The 15,997-nt window shown below is 43.8% G+C and overlaps 1 protein-coding gene across 2 annotated transcripts in view; it reads left to right on the plus strand.

The window, feature by feature from the left end:
* The window catches only part of LOC110533955 (gamma-aminobutyric acid receptor subunit alpha-3-like), a 154,233-nt gene that overhangs the window by 26,503 nt on the left and 111,733 nt on the right, over positions 1-15,997 (plus strand). For both annotated transcript variants that reach the window (XM_036990375.1, XM_036990376.1), the window contains exon 2: positions 11,365-11,471. In XM_036990375.1, the coding sequence (XP_036846270.1) occupies positions 11,386-11,471 (86 nt within the window). In that variant the 5' untranslated portion in view covers positions 11,365-11,385. The remainder of the gene's footprint in view (positions 1-11,364; positions 11,472-15,997) is intronic.

Consider the following 15,997-nt stretch of genomic DNA (forward strand, 5'->3'; position numbering starts at 1 on the left):
TCTTGCTATCTTCCCTTATGTTAAGTCTGTGAAAGCATTACCATGTTTATCTGTTAATAGCACAAGGACGACACAAGTTAAATTTAGTCTAGTGCTGTAGGTTGGTTATCTTTGAATGCAGCAGGTAATCATTCTTAAAGTCATTATTTCATGTATTGAGTTTATTGCCATTTATTGGGTCAATTTAACTAATGGTTTATGTTAGGATTTGTGAAATATTAGTGCATTTGTATATGGTGGTCATCTTTGAATTCTGAGACTTTATTTTGTCTAAATCTGTTTGTGTAAATGACTTAAATCTCAGTTGGTACACTCCACATTAGTCTTCCAAAATACCTCAATACACACTCACAGCTGTAATACGCTGACTGCGCAATACTAATCACAATATTTCAAATTGTTTCATGCAAATGAATGTTAAATTTAAATGATGCAGACGAATGACTTGATCAATAGTTACTGCTCTAGCATTCTATGGTGCCACCAACTGGTCTGGTGCAGCCATCTATGGTTGCAGTGACTTTATATTCACACAGCTTCTAAGGACAAGTACATGAGGTTTACATACCAAATTTCATGGCCTCATGTCCATGAGTTCAGTTCTTTATTGCCCTGGTGTGATATGGTGCCATCTAGTGGTGTAGAGTGGCTGACTTTGAACTCATCTGTCATCAATGCAAAGGGTGGCTACTTTGAAGAATCTAAAATATATTTTGATTTGTTTAACACTTTTTTGGTTACTACATGATTCCATATGTGTTATTTCATAGTTTTGATGTCTTCACTATTATTCGACAATGTAGAAAATAGTACAAATAAAGAAAAACCCTTGAATGAGTAGGAATATCCAAACTTTTGACTGGGACTATATATATATTTACAAATCGTCTTGGATTCCAAGTGTATTGGCCAATCAATCAATCTTAATTCCAACCCTGCCCACATACTAACCCATCTTTCCCAGTACACTCCCATTTGACTAATTCCTTTTGCAATACATCCTTCTATTTTACTGCGATGTCTTACGAGGTTCTTGAATCTCTGTATTTGTAACATTTCTACAGAGATTGTCCAAAAAAAGAAATACTTTTCCTAAGAGTATAATCATATTTCCCATTGATTGATTGTCCTAACAGTACTGTTTACAGGTCCATCTGACGTTAGGACTTACACAACCCCTCCTGGACCTGAACCCAAAAGCGAGCCACCGAAGGAAAGTATCAAACGAGATGATCTACTGATTCTGTTTCCTTGTGGCAGTCTACACAGGGCTGATTGTTCAATACCCCATATATTGAGCATTCTTTTTTGCGACGATCATTTTATATAATAGTTTAAATTTGAAAAATAATTAGATTTGATGCGTCAATTGTTGTTTTGGATATCAGTTCGTTCACCTGGTGCCATGGTATTGGGACATGACAAATCTGTTCCCAACTATCTTCAATTTTGTGCAGGAAACTTGTCAAACCTCTCAGCCTTAAGTGCAACTGATACGTTTTACGATTTATACTAGTCATTTTTAGCCATGCATGGTTTTTCATTGGAGGCAGACAAACCAATTCATTCCTTTCTCTTTTGAGTAATTGCCTCTTCCATTTTTGTGGCAGAGCTGAGATGAGATGGTTATACTTTTATATCTCCATACACCTTTGTTAATTACTTGAGCGACATCATTTGGCCATCCTTATTTACAATGTAATTCATAAACATGATACCTTCCTCGTACATTGTTTCCAAGAAAATTGGTCTTTCCTCCATCAGTACATTGGGAGTTTGGCCATATTATTTGCTTTAATATTTGTTCTGCCTCTTCTGGAGGATGAAATTGGAATTGTAACCAACTCAGTATGGCTTCATTTAAAAGGGAGGATACTTTAAACAGGGTTCCATTGTCAATACACCAGAAATGGTTGGTTTTAATCTGTAAAACGGCAAACAGACCCCTTTTGAACATTGGATGTGCCTCTCTTAGTAGGCTGCTGAAAAGCCAGTTTGGATTTAGAAAGGATTTAAATTGACACGTAAAAAAATCAATAACTCAGCCATCTCTTAATCTCTTAACCAATCCCTAAATTAAGAGATGTACTATGAGCCTACATACCGGTGTTTGGTGTTATTTGGACTTATGATTCATGAGAATACGTTTTTCAAAAGTTTACCAAAATGTCCAAGATGGAGGAAAATCTATCCTGACGGAACTTTTGGGTCCTTGAGGCAAATTTGTTCAGATTGAGAAGACACGTACGAACAAAGTTTCAAGTCTCTAGGTCAAACGGTGCGAAGGTTGAGGTTTTAAGTGAGACTGCTTATAACAGCACCAACTATAAGCCAGTCGGTCCTATTCTTTTTGACCAAGTTATTCATGGCCTCTAGTTTCTGTGTGGTGAATTAGAAAAGGTTACCAATCTATGCTTGAGTTATTTGACCATGTCAAAATGAATACAGTGGAAGTCGGAAGTTTACATACACTCAGGTTGGAGTCATTAAAACTCTTTTTTCAACCACTCCACACATTTCTTGTGAACAAACTATAGTTTTGGCTAGTCGGTTAGGACATCTACTTTGTGCATGACACAAGTAATTTTTCCAACAATTGTTTACAGACAGATTATTTCACTTATAATTCACTGTATCACAATTCCAGTGGGTCAGACGTTTACATACACTAAGTTAACTGTGCCTTTAAACAGCTTGGAAAATTCCAGAAAATGATGTCATGTCATGGTTCTGATAGGCTAATTGACATCATTTGAGTCAATTGGAGGTGAACCTCAGTGCCTCTTTGCTTGATATCTTGGAAAAATCTAAAGAAATCAGCCAAGACCTCAGAAAATCAAATGTAGACCTCCACAAGTCTGGTTCATCATTGGGAGAAATTTCGAAATGCCTGAAGGTACCACGTTCATCTGTACAAACAATAGTACGCAAGTATAAACACCATGGGACCACGCAGCCGTCATACCACTCAGGAAGGAGACACATTCTGTCTCCTAGAGATGAACTTCTTTGGTGCAAAAAGTGCAAATCAATCCCAGAACAACAGCAACGGACCTTGTGAAGATGCTGGAGGAAACGGGTACAAAATTATCTATATCCACAGTAAAATGAGTCCTATATCGACATAACCTGAAAGGCCGCTCAGCAAGGAAGAAGCCACGGCTCCAAAACCGCCATAAAAAAGCCAGACTACGGTTTGCAACTGCACATGGGGACAAAGATCATACTTTTTGGAGAAATGTCCTCTGGTCTGAATAAATAAAAATGGACAATGACCCCAAGCATACTTCTAAAGTTGTGGCAAAATGGCTTAAGGACAACAAAGTCAAGGAATTGGAGTGGCCATCACAAAGCCCTGACCTCAATCGCATAGAACATTTGTAGGCAGAACTGAAAAAGCGTGTGCGAGCAAGGAGGCCTACAAACCTGACTCAGTTACACCAGCTCTGTTAGGAGGATGGGCCAAAATTCACCCAACTTATTGTGGGAAGCTTGTGGAAGGCTACCCAAGTTAAACAATTTAAAGGCAATACACTCAATTAATTTTTGGTAGCATGCCAACTTCTGACCCACTGGGAATGTGATGAAAGAAATAAAGCTGAAATAAATCATTCTGTCTACTATTATTCTGACAGTTCACATTCTTAAAATAAAGTGGTGATCCTAACTGACCTAAATAGGGATTAAATGTCAGGAATTGTCAAAAACTGAGTTTACATGTATTTGGCTAAGGTGTATGTAAACTTCAGACTTCAACTGTATATATATCTTTTGTTTTTACAATTCTGAGAATGACAATACGTTTCAAATCTTTGCTGTGAACCCCTAAAAAAGGTCTTGCTTTTTATGTCTGGAAAGGCTGAGGTCGATTGTTCACTTTAGTCACTGAAGCACCCAGCTACCTTGTCTTAGACTAGAGATAAAAATAGAAATTACATTTAAGACTCTTCAATATAAATTATGTGAGATGATGACCTCGATGCGAGCAGGACTTGCTTAAATAGGCAGCAGTAGATATCATGACATTAGCAGACACAATTTTCTGTCAGACATTAAAGGGCAGGGAAATGTTATTTCTGGCTCTGGAGGGCTGGCATCCTGCGGCTTTTATGAGTAACATAAAATCTCTGATGGCTAACGATCCAGAATTAGTCGTAATATAGGCCCATTAATTTAAACAAAAACGCTGAGAGAGAGAACAATTAAACAAAGTCATTCGGTGGTCAGCTGGAATGAAGATTGGGGATGCCCTTCTAAAGTCTTTCAGCACATGAAGAGTGCAGTCATCAGGAACATAGGCACATGTGGTGAAGGAGAAGGAACAGACCTGAAGAGACGCATCCTGACTGAGCACTCGTATCATTAACATCTCACGTCTGTTGACCCTTCCTCAGATCGTTTGTGTTCCCTACCCCTCGTAACAGAGAACATTCCTATTTCCTTGAGGAAGATCTGTGTTTGTTCCTCGATCTGTAAAGCGGCGAAGGGATGGGGGGGATGGGATGAGGATCTCACTCTCATCAATGCAAAACGGGGAGAGTCTGGAAACCAAGACACAGCTGCTGTAAGCAGTTAGCTGTATGCGCTCCACTGACCACTCATAGAGCAGAGCCATGGTGTGAGAACAGGGGTGTGATGCTGACCAGTGACCAGGCCAACACTGACCCACAGAGCCTGCATTGTGAGAACCGGGGTGGGATGTCAAACTGTAACCAGACAACTAAGGATCCACACAGCAGAGCCACAGTGAGAGGACAGGGGTCTGATGCCGAGACGCCCTGCTTCCTCAATGTTCCCTATCCTCTTAAAGCACCTCAGAGGGGATGACACAGTCACAAAAGGCACGTCTTTTAATGACGGGTCGTTTAGATAAACATTTATCTTACTTTGTCCTCCGTACGTGGCCGTGGAGCTCTGAAGGAAAGCCGGCCCCGCTGCTATTTGACTATTGACACCTGGCCATGGAGATAAAGCGAGCTGAGGTTTTTGACCTTTTGTTTTGATGGTTTGACAGGCGCCGGCAGGGAGATGTCTATTTTTTTTCCGACATGTACTCATATCAAATCAAATTGTATTTGTCACATGCGCCAAATACAACAGGTTGAGACCTTACAGTGAAATGCTTACTTACAAGCCCATAACCAACAATGCTTTAAGAAGTTAAGAAAAACTTTGAAAATAAAATAGAAAATAAAAGTAGCAAATAATTAAAGAGCAGCAGTAAAATAACAATAGCGAGGCTATATACAGTACATGGGGTACCGGTACAGAGTCAATGTGCAGGGCACCGGTTAGTCAAAGGTAATTGAGGTAATATGTGCACACACACACACGGTTTAGAGAATTGAGCCTTGCCGCTATTTGGCAAGATTGCACATACCAAGGCAGATTTGTTCACACCCTCAGAAAATGAAGAGGTGTCAGAAAGCACTCAGTGTTGAATTATATATACTTTGTAGAGGAGGTTTGTGACAGTATGTGGCTTCCCTGTTTGCTTTGTCATGAAGGAATATGTCAACAGCTAATCTTATGATCAGAGTTCTGTAGACACAGAACATGAAATATCAGATAAACACTTAACCACCTTCTTAGAAGTCACTTCTTATTTTTACAGTGTAAAGAAGTCTAAAGGCTTTGCACCGGTGCCAGAATCTCAGGGAGAAGAAATTAAAACTAGAACAGATCAATAGGGTAGATGAAGGACTTTGTATTTACCATGCTGCTTCTACTTCCCCCATCTCAAAGAGTAGTAATAACTGCATTGCCCCCCTCCTCTCTGTCTCCACTTCTCCCCCACACACCCACTCCTCCCCTCTTCTTCCCTCCTGTCCCACCCCCCTCTCTGTCTCTTTCTCTGTCTCACACACACAGTGATGACTGATGAGATGCATGTAATTTCGAGCTAGAATCTGCTGCATATCCCATCAGTCCCTTTGCTTTGGATAACCTCTTACCTTCGTTGCTTTTGGGTTGTTTTTCCAAAAAGACCCACCCGTTTACATTTACCTTGTAAGCAACGCAGTATTTATGTTGTGACATTTATAAAATGTCGTTTCTTGGGATTTTTCAGAGCTATTCCCCAGACTTTGCTTTTTTGTCTTGTTGCCAGGTGCCTCAGTCATTACATTATTTATGTTTGTTCATACTCTATGCATGTGTGGGTGATTCCAGTATTAATCCTTACAAATCTCCTACACTGTTGGTGTGTCTGACGAAATGGGTGAATAACAGCAGCTTTAGAAACTAACCTTTGGAGGGGAAAACACAGGAACCGAATGCTGTAACTATCATGTTTCAGGTAAGACCCACATGCAGACTGTGTAGAAGTAACAATGTTTATTACAGCAACAGGGGCAGGCAAACGACAGGTCAAGGCAGGCAGGGGTCAATAATCCAGAGTAGTCGGGCAAAGGTACAGGATGGCAGGCAGGCAGGCTAAGGTCAGGCGGAGGTCGGTAATCCAAAGTAGTGGGGCAATGGTACAGGACGTCAGGCAACCTCAGGGTGGGCTGAAAAGGTCAAAACAGGAACAATCAATCGACAGGAACAGAGGGAAAAACACTGGCAGGCTTGATGAAACAAACTGGCAACAGACAACCAGAGAACGCAGGTATATGTACCCAGGGGATAATGGGGAAAATGGGCGACACCTGGAGGGGGGTGGAGACAATCACAAGGACAAGTGAACCAGATCAGGGTGTGACTACCCACTTCCCTCTAGGGATGCCACTTGGCGTCCTACCTGGGCGCATACCTGATTGAGCGCGGTGCCAGCGCTGGAACTTAGAGATGAGGCCTGGGTCCAGGATGTCCCTAGCGAAGAACCAACACCTCTCCTCCGGGCCATAACCCTCCCAGTCAACCAGGTACTGGAATCCCCTGCTCCGAGGTTGAACCTTCAAGAGACGTCTCACTATGTACACCGTTCAGCCGCCGATGAGACGGGGGAGAGGGGTGGCCTGGAAACAGGAGACAAGGGGCAGTAAGACATGGTTTTAACTCTAGACACAAAAGGTAGGAAACATACAGAGGGTACGGAGCAACAGAGGACGAACAGCATCGGGGCTAATGATCTTGGAGCGGGGAGAAAGGTCTCGGCTTCCAGGGGTGTAGCCACAGCACTATAGGGGCATTCCAGTGCCTCAGGCTTCACCTTCTTGGATACCGGTCGGTGCTGAGGAAGCGAAGTGGCCCAGGCCTTACTGAACCCCTCCCAGAGGTCCTGGTACTCTGCAGGGCTGGCGTAGAGGTCCGGGGCAATTTCCAAGCTCCCAGGAAGACGTCCCGGGGCAGGCAGAGCTGACTTCAGACAATGAGTGTGGCAGGAGGGGCTCAAACCCATGATGGCACCAGTAGCCAAGTCAATAGAGGGATTGTGTCGCTGGAGCCAAGAGAATCCCAATACCACGGGAACCTTCAGAGGCTCAACTAGAAAGAATTGGATCGTCTTGCTGTGGTTCCCTGACACTCATATGTTGATTGGGTGGTATGTTGGGTGACCTGGCCTAGAAAGCGCCCGTCCAGCGCTCTAACATCCATAGGAATGGAGAGGGGTTGAGTGGGGATGCCCAGCTCTGAGGTAAGTAACATCTATAAGACACATCGGCGCCCGATTCGATGAGTACCTGGAGAGACTTGGACTGGTCACCCCACAAAAGGGTGGCATGGAGAGGGGGGCGAGTAAGGGGAGAAGAACAATTATCTTTAAGACCCACCAGTGTATTCACTCCAACGAATGAGATAGGTCTCTTGAAAGGACAGGCAGTACCGCAATACAGACAACTCTGGGTGTCAAGTCTGTGTACGCGTTTGGCAGGAGACAGCCTAGTCCTGCATCGGCTTGGGAAAACGTGAATTGGCAGTCTGAGGATCTTGGAGGAACTTGGGTATGCTCGGATCCTCTCTGGGACGTAGACGCCAGGAACTTCCAGAGCTCCTCAGATGCAAGGTGGGATCCTTGAGTGAGCAATTGGGACCACAATCAGACCTCTTCTCCCTCTTACGTTCCCGTAGCCGACCATCGATCCGTGTGGTTAAAGCGATGAGTGAGTCGAGATCGGGTGGTAGCTCATCCCTTTCTTCTGCCGATAATCCGTGCAGAAACGTGTCAAACAGTGCTTCCAGGCACCCTCCGCTGCTGGCATGTGGAACTCCACAGCATAGTCTGCTGCACTGAGGGAGTCCTGCCGAAGCTGGAGTAACTTCCGGGCAGCCTCTCTCCCGGACACTGGAGCCTCAAACTTTTTTCACCTCCGCCACTAATACCTCCATACTGAAGCAAATAGCTGACTGTTGTTCCCAAATGGCCGTAACCCAGGCGAGGGCCCTCCCGGACATCAGCGAAGTACGCTATCTTAGAGTGGTCCGAGGGGAAGGAGGAAGGCTGTAGCTCCATGACGAGGAAACACTGAGCGAGAAACGCCTGACAGGTGCCCGATTCTCCATCAAAGCACTCCGGGGGAGGTAAGCGGGGTTCCTGGGAATCCAGGGTGAAGGCACCGCTACCTACCAGGTTACTGAGGGGCTGAGAAGTTACTGTCGTGGTAGGCTGCCTAGTAGTTAACCCACAGACTTGCTCCCGCAAAATGTCCAATGCTCAGCTGTGACCTGGAAACTCCTCATACTTACCAATGGTGGCTCCTTGGGAGGAGATGGCATAGCAGAGCTGGTCCAAGTCTGCTGGGTCAGTCATGGCCAGTTCATACTCAGGATTCATGTAAGACCCAAATGCAGACTGTGTAGAAGTAACAATGTTTATTACAGCAACAGGGGCAGGCAAACGACAGGTCAAGGCAGGCAGGGGACGATAATACAGAGAAGTGGGGCAAAGGTACAGGACAACAGGCAGGCTTAGGGTCAGCGCGGGCAGAAAAGGTCAAAACCAGGAACAATCAATGACAGGAACAGAGGGAAAACCGCTGGTAGGCTTAACGAAAAAAAATGAGTTGGCAACAGACGAACAGAGAATACAGGTATTAGTACCCAGGGGATAATGGGGGAAAATGGGCGACACCTGGAGGGGGGTGGAGACAAGCACAAGGACAGGTGTAACAGATCAGGGCGTGACAGTAGCCTGCTGCCTGGGTGAGACAAATTACTCAGTATTTATGCTCCATAGATGTTGTGCTGCTGCATATTGGGCAGAAAAGCAAATAAATTCCCTTGTCTTCACTGCTTTTGGCTCGTGCAGCAAGGAAACACATTGGACTTGTTTCATCTGTAATTTGAATAATTTGCTGTTGTTGGCGAGTCCATGTTTACCTCCACTGTCTCCAAGTGCTAAAATATTCATATTAGTTTTGTCTTCATTGCATCTGAAACATGAGTTGCTCAGAGCTGACAGTAAAGATTATGTTTGTCATCAATCTCAGCAGGACTTAGTACTACAGTATTCACAAGCAAGCAAGGTGACTACAAAGGTTAAATCCCAATGGGGTAGGTTACTATACCTACTAACCGTTGAAGAGCTTTGGCATTTACCATGGTTGGAAGGCCCAAAGCTTCCATTACTAACAATCTATAGTTTCATACTATATACAGTGCATTTGGAAAGTATTCAGACCACTGGACTTTTTCAAGATTTTGTTACGTTACAGCCTTACTCTAAAATGGGTCAAATACAACATTGTCCTCATCAATCTACCCACAATACCCCATAATTAAAAACAGAAATGCATTATTTACATAAGTATTTAGACACTTTGCTATGAGACTCAAAATTGATCTCAGGTGCATCCTGTTTCCATTGATCATCCTTGAGATGTTTCTACAACTTCATTGGAGTCCACCTATGATAAATTAAATTGATTGGACATGATTTGGAAAGGCACACCTATCTATTTACAGTTGACAGTCCATGTCAGAGCAAAAACCAAGCCATGAGCTTGAAGGAATTGTCGATAGAGCTCCAACACAAGATTGTGTCGAGGCACAGATCTGGGGAAGGGTACCAAAACATTTCTGCAGCATTGAAGGTCCCCAAGAAAAATGGTTAAATGGAAGAAAAGTTAAGTGGAAGAAGTTTGGAACCACCAAGACTCTTCCTAGAGCTGGCCGCCTGGCCATACTGTGCAATCGGGGGAGAAGGACCTTGGTCAGGGAGGTGACCAAGAATCCCATGGTCACTCTGGCAGAGCTCCAGATTTCCTCTGTGGGGATGGGAGAATCTTCCAGAAGGACAACCTTCTCTGCAGCACTCCACCAATCAGGCTTTTATGGTAGAGTGGCCAGACGGAAGCCACTCCTCAGTAAAAGGCACACTTTGCCAAAAGGCACCTAAAGGACTCTCAGACCATGAGAAACAAGATTCTCTGGTCTGATGAAACCAAGATTTCATCAATTTGGCCTGAATGCCAAGCATCACGTCTGGAGGAAACCCTGCACCATCCCTATGGTGAAGCATGGTGGTGGCAGCATCAAGGTGTGGGGATGTTTTTCAGCAGCAGGGACTGGGAGACTAGTCAGGATCGAGGGAAAGATGAACGGAGCAAAGTACAGAGAGATCCTTGATGAAAACCTGCTCCAGAGCACTATGGACCTCCGACTGGGCCATGGTTCACCTTCCACCAGGACAACAACCCTAAGCACACAGCTAAGACAACGCAGGACTGGCTTCGGGAGAAGTCTCCGAATGTCCTTGAACATCGAACATCTCTTGAGAGACCTGGAAATAGCTGTGTGACGCTCCCCCTCCAACCTGACAGAGCTTGGCAGGATCTGCAGAGAATAATGGGAGAAACTCCCCAAATACAGATGTGCCTAGCTTGTAGCATCATACCCAAGAAGACTCAGGCTGTAATCATTGCCAAAGGTGCTTCAACAAAGTACTGAGTAAAGGGTCTGAATACTTTATGTAAATGTGATATTTCAGTGTTTTATTTTTTATAAATTAGAAAACATTTCAAAAACACAATTTTTTATTTGTCATTATGGGGTATTGTGTGTAGATTGATCAGAAAATGTTTTTTAAATCAATTTTATATTAAAGCTGTACCGTAAAAAAATATGGAAAAAGTCAAGGGGTCTAAATACTTTCGGAATATACTGTATATCAACTCAAAGCATTTTGGCTTACGTCATGTGTGTTCTTCATAGCAGCACTTATTGTTCTTTAAAGCTGTTTACAGTCTTTTCAACATCTCTCTGTCGTTACGGCCATTGAGGAAAACTGTCTGCCTGTCTGTGTGTCTGTGTGACAAAAGCTAGTCATCAGGCAATCCATTTAGATCCAGGTTCCTTTAGCACACCTGCCAGTGAATGATGTGTTTATTAGACGGTGCGTTCTGCTTTCCAGGCCTGGAGATGCATATTGATCTGAGGTGTTACTGCATCACCAATCTTTTCTTCTTCCTCTCTTTTCTGCAGGGTTTTGGGCCGTAGTTTGAGATGGCTGCCACTCTCCGGAAACTTGCAGTATTTGTGTCAGGCATGTGGATTTGCCTCCTGCTCCTCAACCCCTTTCCACAAACCGGGTAAGATGACTCATAGTTCTCTCCCTTCTCCCCCCTAGCTCTCTCCCAATTCCAGACACTCGCTCCTCTCCACCTCCTTTTTCCTCTCGTCCTCTTCTGTCCCCCATTTTGAAGCTCTAGGGATGTGTTGCAGCTAATGCATTCATTAATAAGGCTTTAGTACTGTAGCCAGGCTTTATGAGCCGCAGAATGCCATTTTGGAGACCTAGTGTAAATCGCTATTGGATTTCTAGTGGCAAAGCGATGCTCAATCAACCTGGAGGAAGGGAAGGCTGGCCTGCCGACAGAGCTTTGGGGAGACCTGAGGGACGGTGAGACAGGGCTTAGCCCAGATTGTTTTGCCATGGTGCCAGTCAGCTCTCACTGCCTATTAGCAGCACACAGAACTGGTGAATTTCACATTTGTAAAAAGATGTACAGCCAGGAGGTTCTTTCCAAGACATGGCCATACACAAGGCCTAAGATCACTATGGTATTCCTACTTCCCCAGTGCAGTGTGCTGCATGCTCTAGCCTTGTGTATCCATTTCAAACCATGGTCAAGGCTCCCTAGCCTACCACAAGCTTTTTAGAACTAGTGACTGAACTATTACTCACCACTGTTACTTACCCTTCCTGACTCACACAGCAACTAGCATCTACCCATCTCAACTCATTTGTAAACCATCCCCCATTATCAAAGCATTCCCGTTGGTTCGCTACAGAGATGTCGTGACTTTACTTCCATTCATCTGATGACTGGTATATTTATATAATCAACTAACTATCTTTAATTGTAACCCGATTTAAATTAATCATTTAACAATGAACTAATTAGGATTTTGGGCACCACGTGAGCGGTTGTTTAAAGAGTCTTCCGAATTAAACTCTAAAGTCTTTACCTATCACATCCATAAAACAGTCAACGTATTAATCACAACCAAGTATCATATCATCATTCTGAACAGTCGTAACCTCCTGCAATCTGCAAAAACTCCCAGCCTTACTTATGATTCAGTACTACACCAATCGGTTTAATTATTTATTTACTAGTGTCACACCCTGACCATAGTTTGCTTTGTATGTTTATATGTTTTGTTTGGTCAGGGTGTGATCTGAGTGGGCGTTCTATGTTGGATGTCTAGTTTGTCTGTTTCTGTGTTTGGCCTGATATGGTTCTCAATCAGAGGCAGGTGTTAGTCGTTGTCTCTGATTGGGAACCATGTTTAGGTAGCCTGTTTTGTCATTGTGGGTTGTGGGTGATTGTCTATGTCTATGTTAGTTGCTTGTGTCAGCACATTTTGGTATATGGCTTCACGGTCGTTTTTCGTTTATTGTTTTGTATTCAGTGTTCAGTGCTTTCTTTAATTAAAATATCATCATGAACACATACCACGCTGCATTTTGGTCTGCTTCGTACGAGGATCGTGACAACTAGCTCACTAAATGATAACACAGGATAAACACACATACTTAATACATTAGAAACAGGTCCCTAGTGGACTGACACAATATGCCGGATACAAGAGACACGGAGAGGGTCGAGAGGGACAGAGACATAATACTTTGGTACATTTAGAACTACTCTCACAGTAATCATATACATATAAAATCATGAATTTATTTACGTGTAAATGCATTGGTTACCGTGTATCGCTGTCGGAACCAGGCCTTCTTAGGAAAGGAGTTGGGCTTTTCCGCTGCAAGCTTGTAAGGCTCTGATTGTTCAAAAGGGGTCCCCCTGTGTCTTCTACTGTTGCTCTCTGCTGCCATCGCCCGGCATCCGGTGACCCATCGTGTAGTCCTGAACAGAACTACAGAGCCCACTATGCTTCCACTCGCTATGGAAGATTATTCTTTGAAGATAGGCTAGCCAGCCGTATCAATGGTTCTCAGTGGGGTGATGAGAGTAGTAGACTATGATGGTTTGAAGAGTAGTAGAATGGCCACACTTAAATTCGCTTTTCTAGATACTTTACTTGGGACAGATAATCAGCCATAACCAGTGATGGTCCGGGAGGTGACTTTATCGTCTCTACCTCGTGTTGAGATTTCAAATCACTTTGCACGGGGACTGCAGCTACACGCCTCTCTGGTCTGAATGTTAATTTCTTTACCAATCCTTTTATACACTCTGGTCGAAAGGGACGGTTCCATCAGGCTGATACGCTCTCTGACCTCACTCGGGGCGTGGTTACTTACTGTGCAAAGTTTATAGAAAACAAGTTATCTCTGATGGCTCCTAAAATCACATCCATATCTTAACAAAGATACGTACATCATCTTTTCATATTTCATGCACAACGTAGAGAATGGAGATTTCATACATGTAGTGTATATACTTTAAGTTACAGTATTTCCTTTATAACATTTTTAATGAAATCACAAAATAACAACCCATATAACATTATTATTCTTTAGATCTCCTTTGACCATCCCCCCCCCCCCCCCCCCCCCCCCACGTTCTATGTTAGAAATATTGTTCCGGGGGCGCTAGAGAGCGTGCTATGGAGTAGACGTGCTTTGCTAGAGCTCCGCTCCATTTTGAAACAAATTAGTATTTATCTTAACCTCTCACAACCTATAACTTCAAACAAATATGACAAAGGGAAAAGGCACCAGAAAAGGGAGCGCTAAACAAGATAATTTAAATGAGATAGACAACGAACCAATTTCAACGTCGCCAACCCACGAGGAGTTAGCTGAAGAGGCTAGCTTCCAAGAGTTCCCCACAGAGCCTACGCAAAGTGACATACTGGCTGCCATAAGCTCACTAAGCAAGAAGGTGGACACAAGGTTGGCTGATATCTCAAAGAGTATTGAGACTTTGAACCCTGAAAGCCCGACTGGAAATGCTCGAGTCGCATTCAAGTCGCCAGAACATCCGAATATGTGGCATCCAGGAGGACACTGAGAAAGGGAAACCCACTGAATTTGTCTCGGAGCTGATACCGGCCCTGCTGGGGAGTGAACACTTCAAAACGGCCAACCTGATCGACCGTGCACACAGATCTCAGGCAACGAAGCCGGCCAAGGGCGGGCCACCAAGGCCATTCATTGTACGGCTGCACTATCCCCAGACCAGGGATCTCATCCTCAAGCTGGCTAGTCAAAAGTTCCCCCTTAACTTCAACGGAGCCAGGGTGTCTTTCTACCCAGATCTTACCTTGGAGGTGAGGAACCAACGGAAAGAGTATGATAAGGTACGCAACAAATTAAGGGCGGCCAACATCCGATATGGATTCCTCTTCCCAGCCCGGTTTAAGGTGACAGTCGAAGGATCAACACATACGTTTGACAACCCAAAAGAGGCCGATCTGTTCTTGACAAGCAAGCTCCCTGGCTGAGGATACAGAATGGCTGTGTCAGCCGGCTAAATGACCAAATACAGGCCAGGAATGTGTTTGGATTTCCGGACTATGTCTTTTCGATTAGAAGATCAGAATTTGGGACTTATGATTGGTGAGATGTTGTGGCTCATGTTTTAGCGCCACTCACCCCCTAACGTGAGAGTTAAGTGTTAAGTGTTATTTAATATTAGCGTATATGCGGAGCATCTATAGACAACGAGTTAGTTCAAGCTGTATGTCTAGACACCCTAAGGTTTGTGTGTTAGCCAAGGAGTGCTTCGTTTGGGGAAGTCACTCAGTAAAGGGACGGGAGGGGGGATGGGGTATGTGTTTTATGTTCACGTTTATTATTAGTACAGGTGGCATGACAAGCTCCCGCACGGCGGAACGTTTTTCTTCTGAGTTTTGTATGACAGCAACAATTTGCTCTAAAATAAGAAATGCCACATAGTGACAGAGCACAGAGTAGACCAGGTGGAATAAGGATAGTCAGCTGGAACTGTAATGGCTTAGGGCATGTGGTGAAACGAGCTAAGGTTTTTTCTCATCTTAAATCACTGGGTGCTGACAGTGTTTCTTCAAGAAACTCATATTAAACGCTCCGCTCAGGCCAAGCTACGAGTCGGCTGGATCGGTCAGATATACCAGTCTAACTTTGATGCAAAAGCGAGAGGGGTAGCAATCCTGATAAGGAAAAACATTCCGTTTGTTTACTCATCCTCGATTTCAGATCCTAATGGTCGGTATATTATTGTGGCTTGTACACTGAATTCGAAACCAATTTATATGGACCCAACTTCGATGATTCATTATTTTTTCAAAGGGTATTTAAGGACATACCAAATATCTCGGATACAAGTGTTATTGTTGGAGGGGACTTTAACTGTACGTTAGATCCTCTTTTAGATAAACAGCTATCAAGGTCACTTCAACAATCAAATGCCAGTGTCTGTCTAAATACATTGATGACAAACCTTAACATTGTCGATATTTGGAGACTGACGCACCCAACAGACAGGGATTACTCTTTCTTTTCATCAGTTCATAAATCATATTCCAGAATTGACTATTTTTTGTTGGACTCCAAACTAATTTCAGCAGCTGAGTCGGTTACCTATCACCCTATTCTAATTACGGACCACTCTCCTGTGTCCATGGTGCTGAAACTCGACAATATGTCGACAGGTCGGCGACCGTG

This window comes from Oncorhynchus mykiss, chromosome 10 (genome assembly GCF_013265735.2).
Source record: "Oncorhynchus mykiss isolate Arlee chromosome 10, USDA_OmykA_1.1, whole genome shotgun sequence".
In the NCBI taxonomy this organism is placed as follows: Eukaryota; Metazoa; Chordata; class Actinopteri; order Salmoniformes; family Salmonidae; genus Oncorhynchus; species Oncorhynchus mykiss.